Raw genomic sequence first — 26172 nt, 5'->3', positions numbered from 1 at the left:
AAAAAAAAAAAAAAATTCCCGAGATACATTGCTGTGAACTTTTGGCTCAGATACTTGCAGAACTGAAGAACTAGACAACGCTAGGCAATAAAAAGGATTGCAAAATACTGATATAGTGCACAATTTGTCCATTATTTAGTTATGGTCTAATTTTATGCACATAATAATGCACATGATAATTGCCACTATGTATTTTAATGCTACATATTACACATTTACTATCTTATAAATAACAGCAGAAGTACTATTAATAGCTATTGTTTGTTATGCAATATCCACCCATGACTGTCTACCTGCCAAGATACAATCTACTAGTGATAGATTAAACAGTTTATAGAAGCTCTGGCAGTCTTTCTGAATTATAAACCTTAGCACTCCCAGCTCAATAGTTTAAATTCACCATGTAAGCATAAACAGAATTGTAATCCTTGATGACACATGCATAAAATAAAAATATTTTATACAATATGTGCATCCAGTGTCCTGGGACGGGAGGCAGATGTGATCCTGGCAAACTTTAAACATGACGCTAAGGCATTTACAAATAAAAAAATCTATGTTCTACCTAAATACAAAAATGAGCTAATGAGGTGCAAGATCCTTTTTATATATAAATATCCTATATTCTATAGGTATGGGACCTGTAATCCAGAATACTTGGGACCTGGGGCTTTCCAGATAAAGGATCTTTCTGTAATCTTGATCTCAATACTTTAAAGGAAAACTATACCCCCCAAAGAATGGAGGTCTCTATAAAAAGATATTGCATAAAACAGCTCACATGTAAAACTCTGCTTCATGTAAATAAACCAATTTCATAATAATATACTATTTTAGTAGTATGTGCCATTGGGTAATCATAAATAGAAAAACAAGGCGCGCCCCCTGGTATCGTAGGATTCACAGTGCATACAAACAAACCATACATGTTAGGTCACATGAGCCAATTAACAGACAGATTTCTGTCTTTTGCTTCCCTACTTCTTCCTGTTACAGATAGAGCTGCAGTATTTCTGGTCAGGTGATTACTGAGGCAGCACACAGACCATCACAAAATGGTGGATCAAGGCAAGAGATGTAAAAGGGAAATATTTACTTAAATATATAGACCAGTTTGATAAGATTCTTTAATATGCCACTTAATTTAATAAAATATAAACTATCTTCTGCTCAAGTATTCATTTTAGGGGTAAAATTTTCCTTTAAGGGGCAGATTTATCATAGGTCGAATTTTCTTAGTTATGTGAATTTTTTTTTTTTTAACTCTAATAAATTTAAATGTACTCACAACTCGAATGGGAGCTTATTTATGAAAAAAAACTTTAATGTCTAATATTCGATCGAATACGAACAACCCGAAAAGTTTTCCTCCAAAAAAAACCTTGAATGTGAGAAAGGCAATTGACACCTTCAAATGGTGCAACGGACATCTGCCATTGACATGTAAATGAACTTGGCAGGTTTTAGGTGGTGAATATTCAAATTAGAATGGTTTCTAGGGTCTGGGTGTGATAAATCTCACATTCAAAATTGAGTTGGTGATTCAAAATTTTAATTTTTGAGTTTTGACCAAAATAAAAATTTTTTTCTCGAAATTTTGAATTTACCATTCGAACCTTATTAAATCTGCCCCCAAGTCTACTAAAAAAATTATTTATACACTAGAATTGCTCCAATATGGATTAATTTAGGATTATCTTGGTTGGGATCAAGTAAAAAAAAAATTAAATATGGGAGATGGACTTCCCATAATTCAGAGGTTTCTGGATAACGGAATTCCAAATACCGGATCTCATACCTGTATAACCATATGGTATATTATCAAGTCTCATTTTTATGAATCATGTGAAAATAAAAATGTATTAAGCCTTTTGTCAGCCAGCTTTGATCTTGCCATAGTTCAAAGAGAAACCTTCAAGTGTAGAATCCATAAAGTTGTGGAAAGTATTTTCACTGGATGGCATAATAAGAGTAATAATTTGCCTTAATTTATTATTTTATTTTTTTGGAGGGGTTGGCATATTGCGTAATATTATTTTATATTATTTTATATCATTTTTCAATCTTTTGGGGATCAAAAATTATGAGGCACAGACATTCTCTTTGCTTACAACTGGACCTTACCGATTTGTGGGAGATGGGGTTTCTAAGCACTAGTCAGGAGAACAAATTTATTCTGGAATACCCAACAGAAAAGTTTATATAAACAAGCTGCTGTCTAGCCATGGGGGCAGCCATTCAAGATGAAAAAGGAGAAGAAGCACAGGTTACTTAACAGATAAGCTCTGTAATAGAATACAATGGTACTGTACAGAGTAAATCTGGTATCTGTATGTAACCTGTGCCTTGAATGGCTGCCCCCATGGCTTCACAGCAGCTTGTTTAAACTTTAATAGTCTTTTTAAAAGCAAGCACACCAGTTTTACCAGGGCAGAGAGACAACATATTGGGGGTAATGTAATAAAAGGCACTATGTTTGCCCAGAAGCAGCATCATATAGCAACCAATCAGCAGGTAGCATTTCCTGGTCACCTGTTTAAAAACAAACATCTTATTGGTTGCTATAGGTTGCTGCTCCTGGGCAAACTTAGTACCTTAAATTACATATGGGGGATTATATTTTAATTACTTTTAAACACTTTCATTTTTTGATGTTACTGTTCCTTTACTGTTGCATGAATACAGTGTACTGGTGTTACTGCCATCACCATTGTAAGAATGACCAACTTTGGGCGACCTTAACCCAACCATTTTGCCTTTTATGTGAGAAAGAGGGGAAATGAAGGGAACTAGAAGACAGATAAAATGTTAGAGAAGGCAGGAAAGAGAGAAGGGCAAATAAGTAGAACAAAAAAAGACAGAAAGGTAAATATTATGAAATGAGCATACAAAGTGAGCAGAATAAAAAACAATCACATGACAATTGGGAAAAGACAGAGTGGACAAAAATAAATGCAGTATTGTGTAAAATTGTGTAAAATTCAGTATAATGTAAAATCAGGGAAATGTATCATGCATAACATATAGGTGAGACCACAAAACAACAATGTAAAATGAGGAAAAACTTAAAATCAGTGGATGTAAAATTGAGGTTTCACTGTATATTCAGCTGCACCCAGCAGACCACCAAACACCATTTCAAGTGGCCACTACTTTCCTCTTGTTCAATATTATTCCCTCAATATTACTAATAATTTCCTTATATGTTCCAGACTGGGCTATTGTTCATACATTTGCCATAAAAAGATGACAGCCAGTGTAATTTAAATATAATCAGTGTCTTGTCTAAAACTAGAAAAATCGGAGTGGCAAAATTTTTTCAAGATTAAAGCTGCTTTAGACTTACAACCACTATAATATAATATATATATATATATATATATATATATATATATATATATATATATATATATATATATATATATATATATATATAGATATATATATAGATAGAGTCCAGAGCTGGTGCACCAATCACCAAAGGAAATGCCTGGGTGCTGGTTATATTCAAATACATTTTTGATGTTTGTCTGTACACACACACACACATTGTTTTGCACAAAATTGGTTTCTTACAATAAGCATAACAACGCACATATATATCGGGGTTCTTGAAAAATATCTACAACAACACAAAAAATGGTTTAATTTTTCAGTTTATTTGAAAAGGTAATGTAAGAAAGTCCAGCAAGACCTGGTAGCACAGTAAAGATATATCTACATAGAAGCCACCTTAACAGTATCATGTTGTTTGTTCCTATCTTTGCTGTTGTTTAATGTCCTGTTGCCATGTTAAACACTGGCAGCTGTTAGAGCAGAATACCACTAAATGGATACTAAATTAGGGAACGACACAAGAGTGTGCTGCTAAAAAAACACTATCGAGGGAATATAATTAAAGTCACAAAGAACAAAACAATTCGCACCAATAAGAATAAAAATCCACATCTCGCAATGTAATATTGTTCCCAGTGCTTGAATTGGGAAGAAAAAGGTGAAGGTATGGGGGTGTGGCAGATGTAGCCCTGCCCACTGGCAATAGGTGGGAAAGGGGGAAGCTGGTGGCGCGCGTAGCGCGCCGCAAAATTTTTTCTAGAGGCCACACCCCCAACTAAACCAGGATGGCATAGTGGCAATTTCATGTATAAATACCCGGAACCCATAGCAGGGTGGGACAGAGGTCATTTATCAACACTGGGCAAATTTGCCCATGGGCAGTAACCCATGGCAACCAATCAGACTGCTGCCGTCATTATTGTACTTGCAGCTGACTTTAAAAAGTTAATCGCTGATTGGTTGTTGTTATAGGTAACTGCCCATGGGCAAATTTGTCCAGCGTTGATAATTAATCCCCAGTATCAAAGTTCTAGTAAAGCTAATGGTAATAGAGCTAATGGGGCCAATGCTTAATGACACAAGCAGGACTGCACCCGACACACATATATATACTGCAGATATTTGGCGTAAAAGGGGGTGGCGTTACCTTGTCCGAAGCCAGGTCTAGGTCCTCCTGGCACAGGCGGTATAAGAAGGATTTGGGATCCCCACAAAGGATCTGCTTGGTGCTCAGGAAGTACGTGCCGCCAACATTCAACCGGACCCATTTGCTCCCTGTTCGACCTGAAGATTCCTGGAGTCCTGGGCTGCGAGGTGAACGGGAGCCGGAGCAGGCGAGTCCAGGGCTAGGAGGGCCGTTCCTGGGGCTGGGATATTCAGGGTAGTGGGAACCCCTCGTGGCTTCAGTGTTTCCCGATGCAATTCTTCCATGTTTGGATCACACCAGGCAGCACTGGGACAACAGCAGAGCCGTAGTAACGCGGTTTGTTAATCAGAAGCCTCGGAACTACTTGGGGCACCAGGACTGGGACTCAGCAGAAAGCGGGCTGCTGTACAAGAACCTTTCCTGGACAGCATGGCACTCGGAGCTGCCTGCTCGCCAGGTTTGCATTTCAAAACCAGCCAAAGACAATCAAAAAAGTAGCCAAAAAGTAGCCAAAAGCTATTTTAAAAGTAGCCCAAAAATAGCCCAATTAGTACGCTGAAAAGGCTTAAAAAAAATAAAGTAAAACAATAAGGGCATGAAATCAATGAGATTTCCAATAACTTTTCTACATTAAAGAGGACACTTTTACATTTTCCCTGGAAGCTGGGAGAGATTTCTTTAGACAAGAAAAAGTGCTTTACCTTTACTGAAATTGATATTCTTCATCAAACGCTCTTTATACTCCGCTGACAAGGAAATGAATGCAGCTCAGTGTTCAAGTTAAACAACTTGAATTCATTATTAATGTAGGTGAAATATAACTTTGTATAGAAAATATTTTGCTGCTGGCACAGAAAGTAGCCCAATTTGGCTATAAACCAGCCAACCTGGCAATCCTGATTGACACTTAACTCCCTGAAGTTATATTCAGGACCAGGAAATGTAGAATCAGTAATGCAATTCTAGTTGCTTACATTAGACTCCAGGCCCATCCATCTCCAAAAATGTACCAATCCAGGGGGTAAAGTTCTTTTCAGTGTCATGCTGCCCTACTCTTCCAGTCCCCCGGCATCCTCTCCACCACCCAGGGCAAATACATCTGCATTGTGCTGTACAGATATGATTAGCCAATTTCTATACTGCACAAGTGCAGAGGATTTTGAAACCCGAAATGTATGGGGAGCAATGCATTTTTGGGATTTTTATAAACATAATCAGTTGCTGGTTATATACTCTTTAATGATGTCACCTTTTCTAATGCACCCTTTGTAAAGTCCTACTCTGCTTGCCCTTTAGATCGACACCACTTCTCCCCAGTTACTTCTCAGTTTACTATTGTGCAGTTTATTCACATACTTTTGTTAAGTTGCATCGTCCCAATATACAGGATAGACGCGTCACGCGGGAGAAGCGCACAGCAGCGCAAGGCAGAGACTTTCTCTCCCAGCAGGAGCGAAGAGGCGAGCCGAGTCACGTGATAGTGACGCGCGCACAGACGCACACAGACCGTGAGTCCAGGCAGGAGCCAGCCCAGCCACAGGGGGCGTGCCATCACACAGCCATAGAGCAGCACGCACCTACGTAATGTCCGATGTGGATTGGCTGCGAGGGCGCCCCTTATTAGCTCCTGCTCTGCCAACACGCTCCGCTGCAGCCCTAACATCCAACACGTTTGAGGTGTGCAGCCTGCCTTATCTTCCGGGGACATGGTCTGACATAGTGCCGGTATGCAAAATCTTTGCATCCCGCCTGGAGGGATGCAATTTAGTAAAAAAAAGAAGTGGCGGCATGGCATCCCGCCCCATCCCGCCCCAATTCAAGCACTGATTGTTCCTTAAACTGTTATTGCATTGCGAATTGTAATTGCGCAGTCTTAAGAAGTGCTTGAAGGTGTCGTAATCTTTAGGAGCAAACATAACGACTTTTTCAGTAAGAAGTACATTGACTGCGCATTGGCGCAAACTGTAAAATTCGCAAACGGCCTTCCACTGTCGGAAGTGGTCGCTAAACAGTTTCCGTGTTCGCAAAAGCTGTATTAAATTCGCACAAAGCCAAATTTGTTAGAGCAAAGGAATAACTTTGAGTACATCAAAGAGGAAAAAACAAAACAGATGGCTAAGAATAGCAGTTACACAACAAGTGCCACAGAGCTTCTCCAAAGCAATATTAGTTTGCTTAAATAGTCAAATGAAAATGTATTTTTAGAAAAGCGGTAAATGAGCAATAAGAACTTCAGAACTCTTGAATGCCTTCAGATACACCACAGCACTTATTGCCTAATTAGTGACAATAATATAAAACTAGCTTTGTGTTTTTGATCACTGGAAATCATTTTTAATTAGCTACAATTATGCAAGTTTGCCTTTCATGAGCCATTATAAACATACAGTATACAGGTATGTGAAAACTAGGCACAAAAAAAAAGGGATGAGAGAGAGAGAGAGAGAGAGAGAGAGAGAGAGAGAGAGAGAGAGAGAGAAAGAGAGAGAGAGAGAAAGAGAGAGAGAGCGCGAGAGAGAGAGATAATAAACTACAGGTATGGGATCCGTTATCTGGAAACCTGTTATCCAGAATGGCCTCACTTAACACCATTATTATGAAGTAATCCAAATTTCTTAAAATGATTTCCTTTTTCTCTTTAATAATAAATCAGTACCCGGTACTTGATCCAAACTAAGATATAATTAATCTTTACTGGAAGCAAAAAACAGATTTTTGGGTTTATTTAATGTTTACATGATTTTCTAGTAGACTTAATGTATGAAGATCCAGATTACGCAAAGATCCGTTATCCGGAAAACCCCAGGTCCTGGATAACAGAATGTATGCAGTACATTTTGTTTTCTAAACCAAACGGATAACACTCATATGTAACATGAAATTTTAATATTTGCTTGATTAAATAAACAGCAGGAGCAAACCATTAGCAGAACAGTACAGTAGCAGAGTTAATCTGAAATGGCAAGGTTAAATATATCTGTACACAACACTGCTCCAGGGTGTGGACGGTGTTCATTCTAATTAATAAACACGAAAGCAGAAATTGTTCCCTTAAAAAAATTTGACGTTTCACTTGCAATGGTGAATTTTATCACGTCTATTACATTTTTTCACAGTACAAATATTGATAATGCAATTTGCAATGAAAAAATCAATTAACAAATTATCATTATCGTAGATAATTACAGCAATGAAAGAAACTTACTTTCTGGAAAGGGAAATCATCCGCAATTCAAGCCAAGTATGGGAAAAAGAAAAAGAAGAGAGTGCACCATTAGTTCATATGAAATGGTTACATATTAAAGAACAAGATACCAAAGAACCACAATGTACAGTAAAATAAGGAACTCCCTCAGCACATCAACTAGTCAGGTATCCAGGCATAGGGGAACTATGGCACAACATATATGTAAAGTACAAAAAAGGAAAAAAAGTGTCCCGCAACTCCTACATCCATAAAATTCTACTTTATACTCAGGAAAGATGCTGAATTGGAATACCTCGGGGTCTGTAGGTTCGTTATTCATTTAATATGACCTTTGAATAAAGTAGAATTTTATGGAAGTACAGGTATGGGAGCTGTTATCCAGAATTCTTGGGACCTGGGGTTTTCCAGACAACAGATCTTTGCGTAATTTGGATCTTAATACCTTAAATCTATTAGAAAATCATGTAAACATTAAATAAACCCAATAGGTTGGTTTTTCTTCCAAGGTACTGTTTTATTATTACAGGCAAAAAGGAAATCATTTTCAAAAATTTGGATTAATTGGATAAAATGGAATCTATGGGAAATGGCCATTCCGTAATCTAGAGCTTTCTGGATAATGGCTTTCTGGATAACGGATCCCATACCTGTACGAGTTACAGGACACTTTTTCCTTTTTTGTAATTTTGATTAATGTGCGTTGTGAACTGGGGGCTGTTTCCCAGTAACCATGGCCCTGTTTTTGACTGGCCATCTCTATCCCAGTATATAAATGTGTTTTTCTTATTGACAACATACATGTACTCCATTAGAATTTAAGCATAAGGTAATAAGGTGGTACATATGGTCAGAATGTCAGAGCCACTATCAGTGGTATTAGTATGCACAGATAAAAGATTGCACACTTACACACACGAGATTTGGATTATTCTGAAAGTCTATAAAGGCTATATTAATTTTATATAGAAGATAAAAACATCAAATTCAAACATACTTGTAACATGCAATATTTTAAAGCTAACATAGGTGGCGCTACAGTACAAAGGATCTAGTCCTCTACCCATAGAAAACCTACAAAACAAATTAACATTAATTCAATGTTTGATTATATTTAATCCTTGCTGCACTTATACATTCATAGTAAAAGCTAACAGGTCTGAGGGCATTTATTTTGGTCTGTAGAGGGGGTTTAGTTTTTATGGGATATGTGCTCTGTCATAGGATTGTTGTATGTGGGTATGTGTTTAGGTGTAGTGTATGCAGGGTCGGACTGGGCCGGCGGGACACTGGGCCCCGCCGGCCCAGATCCGCACCCAGATTTGGCGGAGTCTTCCTTGCCGTGACCTCTCTTTTGCGGGCAATCTTGGCAAAACATTGTGTGCGTGCAAGCAGAGGGGGGCCTGGACAGCAGCCCCGCCCCCCCCCATTCCGACCCTGAGTGCATGTGTAGTAACTCACTGCAGCTCATTTATCAAATTTGCACTTGGGTAACCCATAGCAACCCTTCAGTGATTAGCTTTTTTTCAGTCATCTAAAGGTTTTTTTTTTTTAAATCAAATTAATTAGTTGACATTCCAACTTTGTCATATGTGTGGTATGATGTCGCCCTAATGCTGATACTAAAATACATATGAAAAATATGCTTTTCTAATGTATGTTTATAGAGTATCTGGGCCAACTTAAGAGAATGTGACCCCCTATTCTGGCTCTTGCTGCAGCAGTTAAAGCCCCTCCATTTGTTGTAATAATGTTAATTATTTTTTATTGAGACATAATTAATTGAGTATGGGATTTGTTATTTGGAAGGCTTGGATTTTCCAGATAATGTTTTTGTTATTTGGATTCCATAACGTAGGCTACGAAACACATTCAAAACCAAAAGGATTGTTATGCCACCAATATGGATTTTTGTTTGTAGTGATGAGAGAAATGTTTCAACGGGTTTTGCCAGATAATAAAAATGCCAATACAAGTTACTGTTTTATTATTACAGAGAAAAAGAAAACATAAAAAATGTAATCATTTGCCTAAAGTGGTTGTTCACCTTTACATTAATTTTTAATATGATGTAGGGCAGTGATCCCCAACCAATGGCTCATGAGCAACATGTTGCTCTCCAACCCTTGGATGTTGCTCTAAAGCAGGTGCTTATTTTTGAATTCCTGGCTCGGGGGCAAGTTTTGGTTGCATAAAAAACAGATGTACTGCCAAACAGAGTCTCCTGTAGGCTGCCAGTTCACATAGGGGCTACCAAATGGCCAATCACAACCCTTATTTGGCACCCTAAGGTACTTTTGTCATGCTTGTGTTGCTCCCCAACATTTGAGTGTGGCTCACGGGTGAAAAAGGTTGGGGACCCCAAATGTAGAGAGTGATATTCTGAGACAATTTGCAATTGGTCTACATTTTTGATTATTTGGCTTATTATTTAGCAGCTCTCCAGTTTGCAATTTCCGCAATCTGGTTGCTAGGGTCCAAATTACTCTAGCAACCATGCACTGATTTGAATGAGAAACTGGAATATGAATAGGAGACTGCAATAAAAATATATTTGTAGCCTTACAGATCATTTGTTTTTTTTAGATGGGGTCAGTGATTCCCATTTGAAAGCTGGAAAGAGTCAGAAGTAAAAGGTAAAGATTTCAAAACTATAAAAAAAGAAAAAAATATGGCCAATTGAAAAGTTGCTTAGCATTAGCCATTCTATAACATACATAAGTTAACTGTGAACAACCCCTTTAAAATTAACTCCATGGGAGATGGCCTGTAAATCAGAGCTTTCTGGATAAGTGATCCTATACCTGTACTGATGGAGAAAAAAAAAAAGGAATAATATCTGCTTTTGTAATAAAAAATATGGGTTACAAGTAAGGAGTCTGCTGGATTCTCTAGGCTTAACTAGGACAATATGACTCATACAGAGCCAAGGTTGCTGATAGAGGTCTGGGTCGCTGGAATAAAGTCGGTGTTTATTACAAGGCATACGTGATTCTGTAGCAGTATAGCCAGTCAATATCTTAGCCAAGTTGCTTCCCACTACATAGCAATTTGGTTGCCTGGTAACTACATGAAAGGGTCTGCCTGCATGCCTTCTCTTGTCCTCTTACATGATAGACACTCAAGAACCAAATGCAAGCCAGCATGCTTATTACACACAGTCCTTATGTACATGGGCAATTTGCAAAACAGCAAGAGCCGAAGATTAAAACACATTTGCCCTCAATGTAGGTGTATACATACACAAATATTCATGTTAACGGAACAGTTCATTGTAAGAATAAAAACTGGGTAAATAGATAGTATGTGCAAAATAAAAAATGTTTCTAATATAGTTAGTTAGCCAAAAATGTAATGTATAAAGGATCGAGTGACTGGGTGTGTAACATAAAAGCCAGATTAATTTAAACATGTTAAAATGACATTCATATTGGGGTTGTGTAAAATAAACTATTCCATATCTCTAGAAAGAAAACAATACTTTTCTCCTATAATTAAACAGGTGGGTACACTGCTCACAAGTAGTTGCTCCTTATACATAGGGCTTCCCAGGTACTGCTCATTTGTGTCGATGCTTGGAAGAACAGGTAGTAGAATGCGACTTCAGTTTTAGATTTTGCCCTGTTGTGTGCAGAAATTCATACATATTTCCTAATAAAAAACAATAGGTAAAATGTATGCTCAGCACAAGCCCTATCACTTGTACAAGGGGGTATACTGCAACCCTTCCTATATATGTTGATGGCAATACAGTCCCATAAGTATACATTATCAACATTTCATTATGGTGCTCCTTATCATAGAAAGACCTCTTATCTAGAAAACCACAGATTTCAGACATTCTGTATAACAGTAGCAATAAAAAGAAGACAAAAAATGCAAACTCACAGCTTGGTTGGTGAAAAAAAATACTTCCAAAGCATTGGTGTGTACTTTACCACTGACAAAGACAAACATTTAGGGGCAGATTTATCAAAGGTCGAGGTGAATTTACAAAGTTAAAAACTAAAGAGCTATTTTTTCAAGCTATTTTTTTTTTCAATTCGAATTTGAAAAAAAGTCGAAATTAGAATATCAAAATGTATCATGTACTGTCTCTTAAAAACTTTGACTTCGACCATTCGCCATCTAAAACCTGTCAAATTGCTGTTTTAGCCTATGGGGGACCTCCTAGAACCCATTTGGAGTCAATTGGTGGACTTTGAGAAAGCTAAGTTTTTTGGGGGAAAAACTTTGAATCGAATTTGATCGAACGCACTATTCCTTCATTCGTACGATTCGAATATGGACCTGTTCGACCCAAAAAAACCTTCGACTTCACTTCGGTTGGTCTTTTTGAATTCGAATTTTGAAGTATTTTCAATTCGAAATTTGAACCTTGATAAATATGCCTTGATAGTATTATTGCTTGCACTCCACAATAAACACTTTGAAGGTGTTTATTTTTTTTGTTGGTTTTTTTTTACACTAATCAAGCTAATCTACACAGCAAGTTCTGTGTTTAGAGAAACTGCACTGACTGTAAAATTTAAAAAGGTTTTCAAGTAATCTTAAGTGTGTTGAATCCTATTTTTTCTATAAACATATTCTGTATAACAGAGCCCACACTACATGTATTTTGGTTCTAAAACAAAGATCACACAGGCTAGCTCATCCCATGCATCTCATCACAGTTATAAACAACATATTACAATAAAATAGTCCTGGCAATTGCTTGAAACTAGTGAAGCAAAGAAAAGGAGCTTATGCAATGAAAGAATAATCAAAACACACATTTCTGTTCATTGCTTTACTATCCTTCAGCATATTATAAAAGCATGAAAATATAGTCACAGGCAAGCAGTAACTTAAAAAACTTTAGCAGCAATAAAAAAGAAATTGCCTTGGCAGGGCTGCTACATTTAGGATTAACACCCGGGCCACCAGCCATCTTCTGATCACTGCAGAAACTGGCAAAAGAAATAAACGCTTTTAAAGCCTATTTTTCTCAAAATTAATTCTACTCTATTCGATAATAATATCTTCATAAAACACAAAGAAGAACTTAAAGGAGAACTAAACCCTTAGATTTAATTTGATTAAAAATGCCATATTTATTTTATCAGCCTAAAGTTTCAGCATCTCAATAGCAACAATGATTCAGGACTTCAAACTTGTTACACAGGGGGTCACCATCTTGAAAAGTGTCTGTGACACTCACATGCTCAGTGGGCTCTGAGCAGCTGTTGAGATGTTAAGCTTAGGGGTTGTCACAAATTTACAAGCACAAAAAAAAGGTTGTTCTGTTATAAACGCTGATGCTACAAGGCTGATTATTAAATTATTGTGCTAATTGCACTGGGTTCTGAGCTAAGCTGCCATGTAGTAATTATCTGTATTAAGTACCAATCAGTCTTATATTGTGACATTTCTATTCTGTATACACAGTATATTGTGTCCCTAAGCTCAGTAAGTGACAGCAGCACAGAGCATGTGCAATGAATCAGCAGAAAAGAAGATGGGGAGCTACTGGGGTATCTTTGGAGACACAGATATTTACTGCTAAAGGGCTGTGGTTGCCTTGGGCTGGTACAGAAGCCCAGCACATACAGTACAGGCTTTAGTTCTCCTTTAAAGGGGTTATATACCTTCCAGCACTTTTTCCAGTTCAGTTGGATTCAGATACTTCACCAGAAAAAAAAAAGAAACTTTTGTTCCAATTACTTTTTATTTTCTATGTGTGACTTTTTTTTATAATATTGAAGTATAAAGTTTCATTTTTCACTTTCGAAAGCAGCTCTGGGAGGGGGGGGGGGTCGCCGGCCCTATAAATTGATACATTTAGTTGATACATTTCTTATCTTTGTCCCTGCTGAGCAGAATCCCTGAGTTTCATTACAGGCAGCTGGTAGAATTGATAAAATAGTTGCTAATACTCCAGAGATGCTGCTGAGAAATGTATCAACTAAATGTTGTTAAATTGTAACAGTTTAGAGTCTGCACTTGAATTACTGAGCTGCCAGACTGATGAAACACCAGAGACAGAACCATTCAACTTTAAAATTTGAAAAATTTTGAAAAAAACTAAAAATGGAAAGTAATTGAAAAACAGTTTTTATTTCTGGGGAACAATCTGAAATCAATTGAAATGAAAAAAGTGTTTGGAAGGAGAACAACCCCTTTAAAGGAAAAAAAAAAAAACTTTTGTAATGCAGGTAACATTGACCCTCGTCTATATTGTAATATGTTGTAAACGGGCCCTCTGATTCCATCTTATTCTGTGTTCAATAAAGTCTCTTGTTTGTTGTAAATGAATGTAAAACAATGGATAACTTGTAGATGCAAAATTAAACGACAATAATGATGTATAAATAAATGACAATAATGAGTATGATTCTGTATTGCATAGTATCTGTTTAAGGCAGCCCCTAATGATCTCTTCAAGCTCTCAAGCACAGCACATTGGTACCTGATACAATACACACCTGGTTTCTTTTAGGCCTTCTTTCTGAATGACTTCCAAGATCTGTTTTGCAGTCATAGGTGAATTGGGGTATTTTTCTAAAGCCTGATAGGTAGAACAGAAAAAGAAGAAAATTACAATTTATGAAACAGTCAAAATAAGAAACTAACAGATTTTATAGAAAAGTACAAATCCCTGTGAATCACCTTTATGATTTTCAGTTCTTTAGAGATAAAAGTGCAACCCATTCAGTGTAATGTGTAGCCTTATAGAGCATTTGTTTTTAAATGGAGTCAATGACCCCCATTTGAAAGTGGGAAAGAGTCAGAACAAGGCAAATAATTCAAAAACTCAAAAAAAAAAATGAAGACCAATTGAAAAGTTCCTTAGAATTGGCCATTCTATAAATATATTAAAAGTTAATTTAAAGGTTAACAACCCCTTCATTTAGCTTTTATTAAACTTATGGTAGGACTTGGTTATCTATTTATTGTTCAAATGTTTTATTATGAGTGGCACTAGGCATTAGAACATATGCATTGCAATAACTTTTTTGAAATGCATTTATTATGAACATTTATAATCCAATTTATAAAGCACTTCATCTTATCTGTACACCGATAATCTAATTATGTACCTCGCAAGGAACGAATATGAAGTAGCTTCAATTTCCCTGTTTGACTCGAGAAATAAAATCAATACGATTTTTTTGTGCTTGAGAAAACAGAAAAAATGAAGGTCAGCACAAACCCTGTTCACTGTACTCATGTTGAACAAGGGGGTATACTGACCCTTTAATTACCATAGCAACAGTCAGCAGAAAGGAAGCCAGAATGAAAGATGAATAAGATAAAATTGAAGCCTCTCAGACAATCTGTTTCTTGGCTGCCAGGGTCAGTGAACCAGTGTTAAGATATTAAAACATTTGCATTTGTTAAATAAGGCACATGTGTTTCCAACATGGCTCTCCATAGAACATTTAAAATGAAAGGTGATGGAGTGGAACAGTATAAAACATTGTATCCTGCTTTGTGCTAACTCATATACTTACACAAATGCCCTCTACTAAACTAATTGAATATATTTAAAACAATAAAATATATTGGAAAGGAAATGACCAAAATGAGCCATACCCCAACCATTACAAGCAGATTTACAACAATCTGTTTTTGTTGTTGTTTAAAATGCAGAATTATGATAACATTTAGCTCATATTCCTTAAAACATGGTTATACATTTTAACAATATCAGCTTCAAAATGTTGTATAAAATAAATACATATTGATGGGTGCTTCCCTAATGCTGGCCATAGATGTAAAGATTTTTAAAAGATCCGATCGTCATCGTGAGACCACAATTATCTCGAAACGATCATACGAATTGTCCATCAACTAAAAAGGCCATTTCAGGCGATATTGCCAGGAAAACAAAGGGTTGCTGCCTGCTTGTCCCTGCAAACATAGATAGATTGCACTGGGACCAATAAAGATTTTTTAACCTGGCCGATCAATTTTCTGACAGATGTCGGACGAAAAATCATAAGATGTACGAACGCTCGAATCCAACTAACCGCACGATAATTTTCGAAGGATTGGTTGGACTTCGCTAAAATCGGTCGTTCGGCAAGAAAAATCTTTGCGTCTATGGGGACCAAAAAAGATTGAGTTTAGATGCTTTAGCGTAAGTCAGATGTCCCATCTAAGAGACACTATGCAGTATGATTACTAACAGTACACCCTCGACCAGTGACCAATTAGTTTGTATATAACAAAAAAAAACCACCAAGACATATAAAACTTTAAAATCACAAAGTTTTATTAAAAAATAACTTACCTAAACTCCGCTTGCGCTCCTCTTCAGAAAAGGCGACAATCCATCTTGCAAGGCTTAATTTCTCCTCCCTGGCTATCTCCTATAGAAGGCAGGGAGGAGAAATTGAGCGCCACACTATGGAACCTCGCCCCGTCGCCTTTTCGGAGGAGGAGCAGAAGCAGAGTTTACCTTAAGCTATATCTTAATAAAGACTTTGCGATTTTCAAGTTAAATATGTAATGGTGGTTTTTTTTCTTCTTATATACAAACAAATTTACTGGTCCTTTTCCCGATTGTTACTGAAATGTCCCGTCTTTGATCTCCCGCTGAACAGCCACAAAAAGATACAAAATTTCAAAAACGTAATTACATGGCAGGTAAATTAAGGTGGCCATAGACGCAAAGATCCGCTCATTTGGCGCCAAACGAGCGGAGCTTTCCCGATATGCCACTAACAAGCATGGCTATATCGGGGCTAATCTGAACGTTTGGCCCTATGGCCGAATGATCCGATTACGATGCGCAACGGGGTCCGGTGGGATCAGTCGGGACAAAATCAAATCTGTCCGATAGACCAAACGACTGATCTCCGCCGTACAAAAAATGTCGGCACTCTCCACACACGGTCCAAAAATCGTATGAATCCTCGATTCGTACGATAGGATCTTTGCGTCTATGGCCACCTTTAGATACATTTGTTACAATTTAAGATAAGCAAATAAACAATTGTAACAATTTAAGATAAGCAGGTCTCTTGGGGAAACTGTGACTTGCAGCTTAAAGGGCAATTCACATTCATTAGCAAAACTGTAATAACACATAAAACCTGACCCTAAAACCCCCAGAAATGTCTTAAAAACTTTCCATAACCTGCCAAATTTTGTAAAATGGACATGGTAATTAGGGGGGTGGTCAGAAAAATGAGCGTGGGCAAAACTTTTTGTCCCGATTTCTGTTTTCAAAATGTTGGGAGGTATGCGTTAACCCACTGAATTAACAACAGGCAAAAAAATTGCCTCCTTCAAGTATAAATGTAACTTCAAAGCAGTGCTTGTTTGTCTGCACTGATGGGACTACTGAAACAAGGTATTTGTTGATTAAACAAAATGGAATATATTGTGCTGGACTGGTGTGTTTGCTTCAAAAACTCTACTATAGTTTATATAAAGAAGCTGCTCTGTAGCCATGGGGGCAGCTATTCAAGCACAGGATACACAGCAAATAACAGACAAGCCCCATAGTATACAATGGAATTCTTCCAAACTTATCTGTGATCTACTGTGTATCCTGTGCTTGAATGGCTGCCCCCATGGCTACACAGTAGCTTCTTTATATAAACTATAGTTGTTTTCTGAAGCAAACATACCAGTGTTACCAGTGCACACTTTCATTGTTTGGTGCTACTGTTCCTTTAAAAGACCTGGCGGAGCACGGACTTCTGCTACACTGCTCAGATAAGAGACAAGAAATACCTTTAACACATTTTCTAATTAACTTTAAAAACAGTTTACAGTCTTAATTACTGTATACTAGATATATGCTTAAAATTACACCGTTTTTGGATGGTGTTTCCCTTTATTGTCCCTTAAGCACTTTTAATTATAATTATGAGTGCTTTAAAATGTGAGTGAAGAATTATCTACCAGATATTCATGTGCTTCCAATAACCTCAGGGGCCCAGTTATCATGTGTAAAAAAATTTAAAAAAAACACCACCACCAAATACACCACATATGACCAGGCATCTATGTGCAAAGAATGTCTTTATCAGTACTTCAGTGCAAAAATCTAGTAAGCTACAGGAAAATACCGCGTTCATTCTTCATGGGTTTTTACACTTTTTTTTTTCATGTGACTTCCACTGGAACTTACTTGATGCTTTCATTTTTCCCAATGATTACAGAAGGTCCGAAGTGGTACAATATAATGGCATCGAATGCAGCGATCAGGTCACGTAAAATAAACATGCCTTGATAAAGTCGCCATTTATTTTACATCGCTTTTTACACTTTTATTATTCATTTTATATAGCATGATAAATAGACCCCTCAGTGTTTTCTGAGTCTGATGGGTAATACAGTGAAATAAGCACATAAAATTCCATGTAACCTGGATGGCAGGTTTTCTCTTGTCAAGTACGGTATATAAATAAAATCATAATTTTCCAAATAAAAAAAAAAACATTGCTTTTCTGCTTGGAGCTAGTTTCTGCAATGCAAACAGTATCACAGGAAGTCAGAAATTAATTCTAAATACAAGTTGTATTTTTTGCTTTAGCCAGAGGGCAGCAAATGCTACCTACATGTGAATTAAATCTACAGCAAAACAGTGGAATGACTGAAATATAATTAACATTTCCAGTGAATCAGCTCAGCATTAGTATGTAGTGGATGCCCAAGGCCAAGCCAGAAAGCTTTCATACTATGAGGCATTAATGAAGAAATAACCTGTACAACTGTAGAAACATTACGTCTGTTCCCAGTCAATTATGTTAACTTGAATTTTACATTTTATGCTTCTTTTCACAAATGCAAGCTACTATAAGATTTGAGTATATGTCAGCAAAGGGAAAGACTTGGCACAGCAAATACCATGCAACTGATACAAAATCAATTGACTGCAGGTAAGGGATCCATTTTCTGGAAAGCTCTGAATTACAGGGAGGCTGTCTCCCATAGACTCCATTTTATCCAAATGATCCAAATTTTAAAAAAGTATTTCCTTTTTATCTATAATAATAAAACAGTACCTTGTACTTGATCCCAGCTAAGATATAATTAATCCTTATTGGAAGCAAAGTGAGAGTTGTAGCAAAACCAACCTATTGGGTTTATTTAATGTTTACATGATTTTCTAGTAGACTTAAGGTTTGAAGATCCAAATTACGGAAGGATTTGTAATTTTGTACCTGAGCATTCCTGATAACAGGTCCCATGGTTTTAATTCTATTTTTTTTTTATTTTTCTCTGTAATAATAAAATCGTAACTAAGACCCGAACTAAGCTGCATAAACCCATGGTGGCAGAACAATCCTGTTAGACATCATTTTTTATTTTATTTAATAGGCTTACAATATGGAGATTTAAATTATGCTAAGATTTAAATTAGGAACTCCCGGACCCAAGCATTTAGTGGGTCCCATACCTGTACAATAAGACTGGCATATAATATAGGTTTAGTAATCTACATACAATCAAATGTCTATGTGGCATTGTAATACAATTAAAGTAATATTTAACATCACATAAGGTTAAAAAGACCAAGGCCAAGATATTTTTAAAAAGGCTTTTAGTTACAAAACATTACAAATGTCCAGCCTCAACCTTTAAATATATATCCACAGTATATGTACCAACCCCCACCCACAAAACAGGCATGTGAATAGGCATTGGTAACAAAGAGAATACTTCTGATTCATACTTTGGACTGAATCTGGCCTAGAGGTCTTTGTTTTTCGATCATTTGCATGCTTTGTCAAAGGAAGATAACCTGCACCTCTATCCTTTGGTTTTTAAGGCTACATAGGACTTGTTTAAATGAAAGAACTAGTCAGAACAAGTGTGATATAAAATTATTGTTAAGCCAAGTCATATTTTCTGACTAGTGAGATTAATGCAGGGACTATCAAACTGAAGATTAATCAAATGGGTCTACTGACACTAGGGGGTTGGGATAATTTGAAGCATACATTAAAAGAAGTGATACATACCCAGATTTGGTAACTAGTTAAGAAATTCTGTCCAGACTGAAAAATCGGATCTGTCTGTGGATACTTTTGAAATGTGAGAGCCACTGGCAGATGTAAGAGAGAGATGGCGGTGCCTCTCACTTCTACTCAGATTCCGTTGTACAGACCTCAAACCCCTCTTAGGCCATACAACTGCTTGCCCAGTAAGTAAAGTTTGATTTTGCCATCCATGTAGGATGTTGTCAAATGAATCTACATGAATGGCCATATCAGATAATATCAGGCAATATCCAAACCAAGTGGCTCCATCACTTTAATATCCCAAACATGACCCCATGTATTTTAATCTTTAGTCTTCTTTCATACTTTTGGGCAGTTACCCGTCACGTTCTGCCTAAAATCAGATGTAACTTTAATATGGAATCCTATGTAATATTAACATAACTCAAGTACATTTGAATTTAAAAAAAAACATACATTGGGATAAACATCACATCAGTTCAAAAAAGGTATTGCTTGCTACAATATGCTCAGTAGCACTTTAGAGTAGCGATGGGTGAATTCTACTTGTTTGGAACCCTCTCAATTAAAATTCTGAAATGTCACATACAAAAAGTCTGTAATTCTAAATTCTTTAACAAAAAGGTTCACTTTTAAATGAACTTTTAGTATGTCGCAGATAGATGCAATCTAATCACTTTTATATTTAATTTGCCTTCTGCATCCACATTTCTCACCAAAATGCAAAATTGGTAAGTTAATGACCCTGGAAGTGAATGACTACTGAGAAATTGCAGTTAATCAAATGCTGGATGGTTTCAGAGTGGACATCTAATCTAGCTAACCGCAAATGGAGAGTACTTCTGATAAAATAGATGGGTACTAATTAGATTACTGTCCACACTGCTCTCCTGCCTTCCTGTAAGGCATGTATCACATGTACTCCATCATAGATACTAGCCACCCTTTTGTCTTCAATGCCTTATACCATTGCCCCCCTGCACTCACAAAACCTATACTACCCACTCCATTTTAAAAAACCTGGCACTGTTGCTCCGCTACTCTCTGAAAGCCTAATATAACTACAACTCTAGCCTCCCTGAACAATATTTAAATTTCCACTTCCACGGTTACTCTCGGTCCATGATAAGGCCATTACTGTGGGTCTATGGCATGTAGAGTGTTTCCATTAGCACCTCCATCAGGCAGAAAACATCAGGTCAAAATGCCCCGTCCACCTGCCATTGCTCCTAATGCTACTGAATGAGAAGCACTGTGCTTGAGGTAAATGGAACAGTGACAGACATCACTCAAAAGCCACACAACTTTCTTGCACTTTCTGCAAAAATGCCTTTCTGAACCAGTGTGGGTTTCCTGTGGGTACTTCAAAAACCTTAGTTCAGATGAAAATAACCATATTGTGCAGCTTTGATTGTGAACTCTATTGAGGCAGGATAAATAATTTCCTGTAAGCTTTGTATAAACATTTTGGTACTTTCAAAAATAAATGATAATAAATAAAATTAACATGATATGCTGCAATCTTACCCATTTGCTATTAATACTATGGCTAAGGTGTTTTGACAGCCGCTGCCCTCCAGCAAAGAACAGCTGTAGTCAAAATGTCTTTCTCCATTCGGCAAATTATTTGACAGAAAAATGAAAAGTGACATGCTGAACACACATGGGGGTATATTTAGCAAATGTGAAGTTAGAGATCACCACAGTCTGCTAGAGTGAAATGCTGCCTCTCTCCATTCATTTCGATGGCATTTTTAAAAGCATATTTATCAAAGGGTGAACTTTCACTTTCACCCTTTGATAAACACGCCTTTAAAAATCCCATAAAAATGAGGTGGACGGTGGTGATCTTTAGCTTCACTCTTTGATTAATTTACCCCACGGAGTGCATGCAAGCAACCATTTTTGCCCAGAGATAGCCTGTCACTGCTCTTTGTGTAGCCAATATGATGTTTTTCATTCAATTCTATTGAGAGCAGTGAGAAGTGAACAGCAACGTTTTGTCTGCCACTATATATATGTTACGCACTCAACGGGAATACGTGTGAAAAAATCAAGATTTATTGAGAAAAAATCGGAACAATGTCACTTTATTTTATATATATATCTGCTGGATAGTAGCAGAGAGAAAAAAACACTCTGTGTGCCATAGCCCTAACCCATAAAGTCCAACAATTATGTCTAGAATGAAGCTTTAGGGGCAAACACTCCAGAAGTGTTCCCCTGTATGTCACTGCATGGATAGTGAAGTAACTGGAAACTACAATGCATGGCATAAATTTTTATATATATATATATATATATATATATATATATATATATATATATATATATATATATATATAAATAATGACTTTTGCAAGTAAAGCTGGCCATAGCCGCAGCAATAAAACGTTTAAACATGCGCCAACACACTAACAAAAATACATGTTATTCAGATATTGGTCAGGATTAATTGGCCAACATACATGTCCGAAAAAAAAAAAATGATGTTTGCTATTCTTTACGTGTATTTTGGGCCACTGATACCAACTGGCATCTTTGTATCATAGTCAATGGGGCTCATTTATAAACACTGGGCAAATTTGCACCTGGGCAGTAACCCGTAACAACTGAACACTGGAAGCAATCATCTGATTGGTTGCCGTGGGTTACTGCCCAGGTGCAAATTTGCCCAGTGTTTATAAATAACCTCTATTCTGTCAGTCAGACATGTTTGAAGCTTTCCTCAGGTGATACTCTGGGTTGGACATCGCATGGAGCATTAGCAGAAGAAGTGAAGATGAGCAGCTCTATTTGTTGTTCGGATTGTTGGCCTGAATGATCATCATGATCCTAATACAGAATCAATTCGTTCAGGGTATCAGCATCTGTATAATCTGTATCTGTGGAAGACTCACAGCAGATAAGCGACTAGTAGGAACTACTGCCAGACATTCAGTAAATGATACAAGTTGTAAGTCTCACATAGGTTATGATATTATGTGTGGGTGACAGTCATGGCACTTCTATAACTGTACAGTTGCACAGAGAATACACAAATACTGGGCTGCACAATTACACAAGTTGTAGTATGTCCCAAGTGCAACAGATGCACAGCCCAAGGTTCCCATTCCATACTGTATCTTGCAATGCACTCTGGGTAGTGTTAGAATGACTACATTAGTGAGTACTACACAAGTGCAATCAGAGATCCGTGCATATGTGCGGGTGGGAAGGTACATACCAGGCGGGCAGCCTCGGCCCAGGTGCGGTCCTTCTTCTTCCTCTTGTCTTTCATGTTTGCATCTCATTGATGGTTCTTACGACGTGGGCGTTCCACGGGTACTCGGGGGGCTTCGGATAAAAACAATGGCTGAGCGTGATACAGTGACGCCCTCTGCAATAAGGCGCCTCCCTACTTGATAGCGGGCAGCGCAGGGAACAGCTACGGAGGCGGCAATAGTCGGCAGGTGACAGCTCTGGGATGCTCCCGTCCCCCCTCACAACAATACACAGTGACGTCACGCAGAATGGCGACTCGCTGCTCTCGCGAGGGATGCAACCGGGCAAAACTCGCGAGTTCTCCCTAGGAATTCCAGACTGAGCGAGGGATTCCCCTGCACAAACCCCACCCCTTTCCAGCTGGCTTCACGCTGCTGCTGTTTCCTTTCACTTCCGTATGACTACGTGCGGGCGGCGAGCCAAGTGTGCCTCACACAAAGACCATGGGGGGCGGGGGGATATAAGGTGTAGGACGTGCACACCTTAGTGTGTTGTACTCTGGTTTCTTTATGCCAGGCTCCCTGCTTTGTCTGGAGTCCCCTCTTCCCTAGATCTGTCATTATCTAATAGCATTTGCCTTTCCATTACATAGTTATTAGCCCCCTTTTTCCATTCAAAGAAACAAATGCAATACCGTGGTCGAAACCAAATAGAGGGTGTGCAAGGCAGCTGTGCATGTTTAAATCAAAAAGAGGCAACAGTGTAGTGTAGTAAAATAAGTCCCAGCAATGCACAAATATATTTATTAAAAAAAAAAAATCAGTGTGAACAAACAGAGGTGCCTCTGGGCCTTCGTGCCACCTGAACAAATCTCATGCCACCCCTATTCATTACCTCTCAGTTAAGCTCACATTGGGGCTGATTCACTAAAGGTCAATAAAGCAAGTGTTATTTATATCATGGCGTATTCTTATATTTTTAGAATTAACGATCGATTCACTAAAAGTTTACTTGTCTAACATAAGTGATATTTTTACGTTCATTATAGCTGACTTGTGTGCGGTATTGTATAGCATGCGTTATTTTAGGGCATTTGATATTGTCACACGTTATTAGTGCAATCTGTAGCACCTAAGACATTCGGGATACCACTGGCAGAGCAGAAGTCTCTTTTTAGAGTATTCTAGTCATTTCTTTCCCTGGGAAACGTAATATAATTCCTTGACACGGAACGTAGTGCATTCTGGATCTGCTCAAGGTATCATGAAAATGTGTTAGTGGCGGTAGGTAAATCTCCAGTTCCTCATAAAGGTCTTTAATTGCTGCCCTACAGCTCCTCACTACATATTTCTCTATTAATCCACCTGATGTTGTTTAGTAACGCCTACTCCTAGGAACTGTTAAATTTCCCAGTAATTATCGCACTATTTTATTCTTTTATCGCTTAAAATATTTTAGTGAATAATGCATTAGGATTAATTCTATTCTATAAGTATTGCAATGTGAGTAGAATACCGCTGTGCAGAAATATAGAGTTGCAATATGTCTATTAGCGCATGCAAAAATACTTTGATGAATCATTCCTTAAATAACACGTCTTAAATAACGCACAAAACAGTGCGACCTTTAGTGAATCATCCCCATTGTGTTTTATAAACCAAGATAGTTACATAGTTACATAGTTAAATTGGGTTGAAAAAAGACAAAGTCCATCAAGTTCAACCCCTCCAAATGAAAACCCAGCATCCATACATACACCCTCCCTACTTTTAATTAAATTCTATATACCCATACCTATACTAACTATAGAGCTTAGTATCACAATAGCCTTTGATATTATGTCTGTCCAAAAAATCATCCAAGCCATTCTTAAAGGCATTAACTGAATTAGCCATCACAACATCACCCGGCAGTGCATTCCACAACCTCACTGTCCTGACTGTGAAGAACCCCCTACGTTGCTTCAAATGAAAGTTCTTTTCTTCTAGTCTAAAGGGGAGGCCTCTGGTACGGTGATCCACTTTATGGGTAAAAAGGTCCCCTGCTATTTGTCTATAATGTCCTCTAATGTACTTGTAAAGTGTAATCATGTCCCCTCGCAAGCGCCTTTTTTTCAAAGAAAACTACCCCAACCTTGACAGTCTACCCTCATAATTTAAGTCTTCCGTCCCTCTAACCAATTTAGTTGCACGTCTCTGCACTCTCTCCAGCTCATTTATATGCCTCTTAAGGACTGGAGTCCAAAACTGAACTGCATACTCCAGATGAGGCCTTACCAGGGACCTATAAAGAGGCATAATTATGTTTTCATCCCTTGAGTTAATGCCCTTTTTTATGCAAGACAGAACTTTATTTGCTTTAGTAGCCACAGAATGACACTGCCCAGAATTAGACAACGTGTTATCTACAAAGACCCCTAGATCCTTCTCATTTAAGGAAACTCCCAACACACTGCCATTTAGTGTATAACTTGCATTTATATTATTTTTGCCAAAGTGCATAACCTTGCATTTATCAACATTGAACCTCATTTTCCAGTTTGCTGCCCAGTTTTCCAGTTTAGACAACTCACTTTGCAAAGTGGCAGCATCCTGCATGGAACCTATAGTTCTGCACAATTTAGTATCATCTGCAAAAATAGAAACAGTACTTTCAATGCCCACCTCCAGGTCATTAATAAACAAGTTGAAAAGCAAGGGACCTAGTACAGAGCCCTGCGGTACTCCACTAACAACACTGGTCCAATTAGAAAATGTTCCATTTACCACCACTCTTTGTAGTCTATCTTTTGGCCAGTTCTCTATCCAGGTACAAATACTATGTTCCAGGCCAACATTCCTTAATTTAACCAGTAACCTTTTGTGTGGCACTGTATCAAATGCTTTAGCAAAGTCTAAGTAAATCACATCCGCTGCCATCCCAGAATCGAGGTCTCTACTTACATTCTCATAAAAAGAAATTAAGTTAGTCTTGGTATTTTGTTTTGAAAAAAATATATATATTTTTTGACCCTTGGTGAAAGTCAGACAGAGGCTATTGTCACACAAAATGATGTACTTTTCTGGCTGAAATCTGTCCCATGTGCTGCGTGACAGGCAGCTCCCATGTCCCATTACTACACCAATACGTGCGCAGGGATCCATGGTTTTTCTGGGTAATGTGCATCTTACCTGGCAATTGAAGTACTTTAGGGCACAAATAATGTAATAAGTAGCAGAGTAAAAAGGAACATGCTAAATACCCAAGTTACACACTGATCACCCACTGGCTGTCAGAGCTAAACCTTACAAAAATGAACTAATGGGGCTAAATTATTA

At 37.6% G+C, this 26172-nt stretch overlaps 1 protein-coding gene across 2 annotated transcripts in view; it reads right to left on the bottom strand.

The window, feature by feature from the left end:
* The window catches only part of asxl3.S (ASXL transcriptional regulator 3 S homeolog), a 68167-nt gene extending 44892 nt beyond the window's left edge, over positions 1–23275 (bottom strand). Inside the window, exons 1-3 of one of the 2 annotated variants that reach the window (XM_018223690.2) lie at positions 22878–23275; positions 14153–14235; positions 7689–7691 (exon numbers count right to left, since the gene is read on the bottom strand). In XM_018223690.2, the coding sequence (XP_018079179.1) occupies positions 7689–7691; positions 14153–14235; positions 22878–22931 (140 nt within the window). In that variant the 5' untranslated portion in view covers positions 22932–23275. The remainder of the gene's footprint in view (positions 1–7688; positions 7692–14152; positions 14236–22877) is intronic. The other variant, XM_018223691.2, reaches the window with a different exon arrangement.
* Positions 23276–26172: the final 2897 nt, after the last annotated feature.

Source organism: Xenopus laevis, chromosome 6S (assembly GCF_017654675.1).
Source record: "Xenopus laevis strain J_2021 chromosome 6S, Xenopus_laevis_v10.1, whole genome shotgun sequence".
Lineage (NCBI taxonomy): Eukaryota > Metazoa > Chordata > Amphibia > Anura > Pipidae > Xenopus > Xenopus laevis.
The sequence above is the reverse complement of the archived record's forward strand: the minus strand, read 5'-3'. Positions and strand labels throughout refer to the sequence as shown.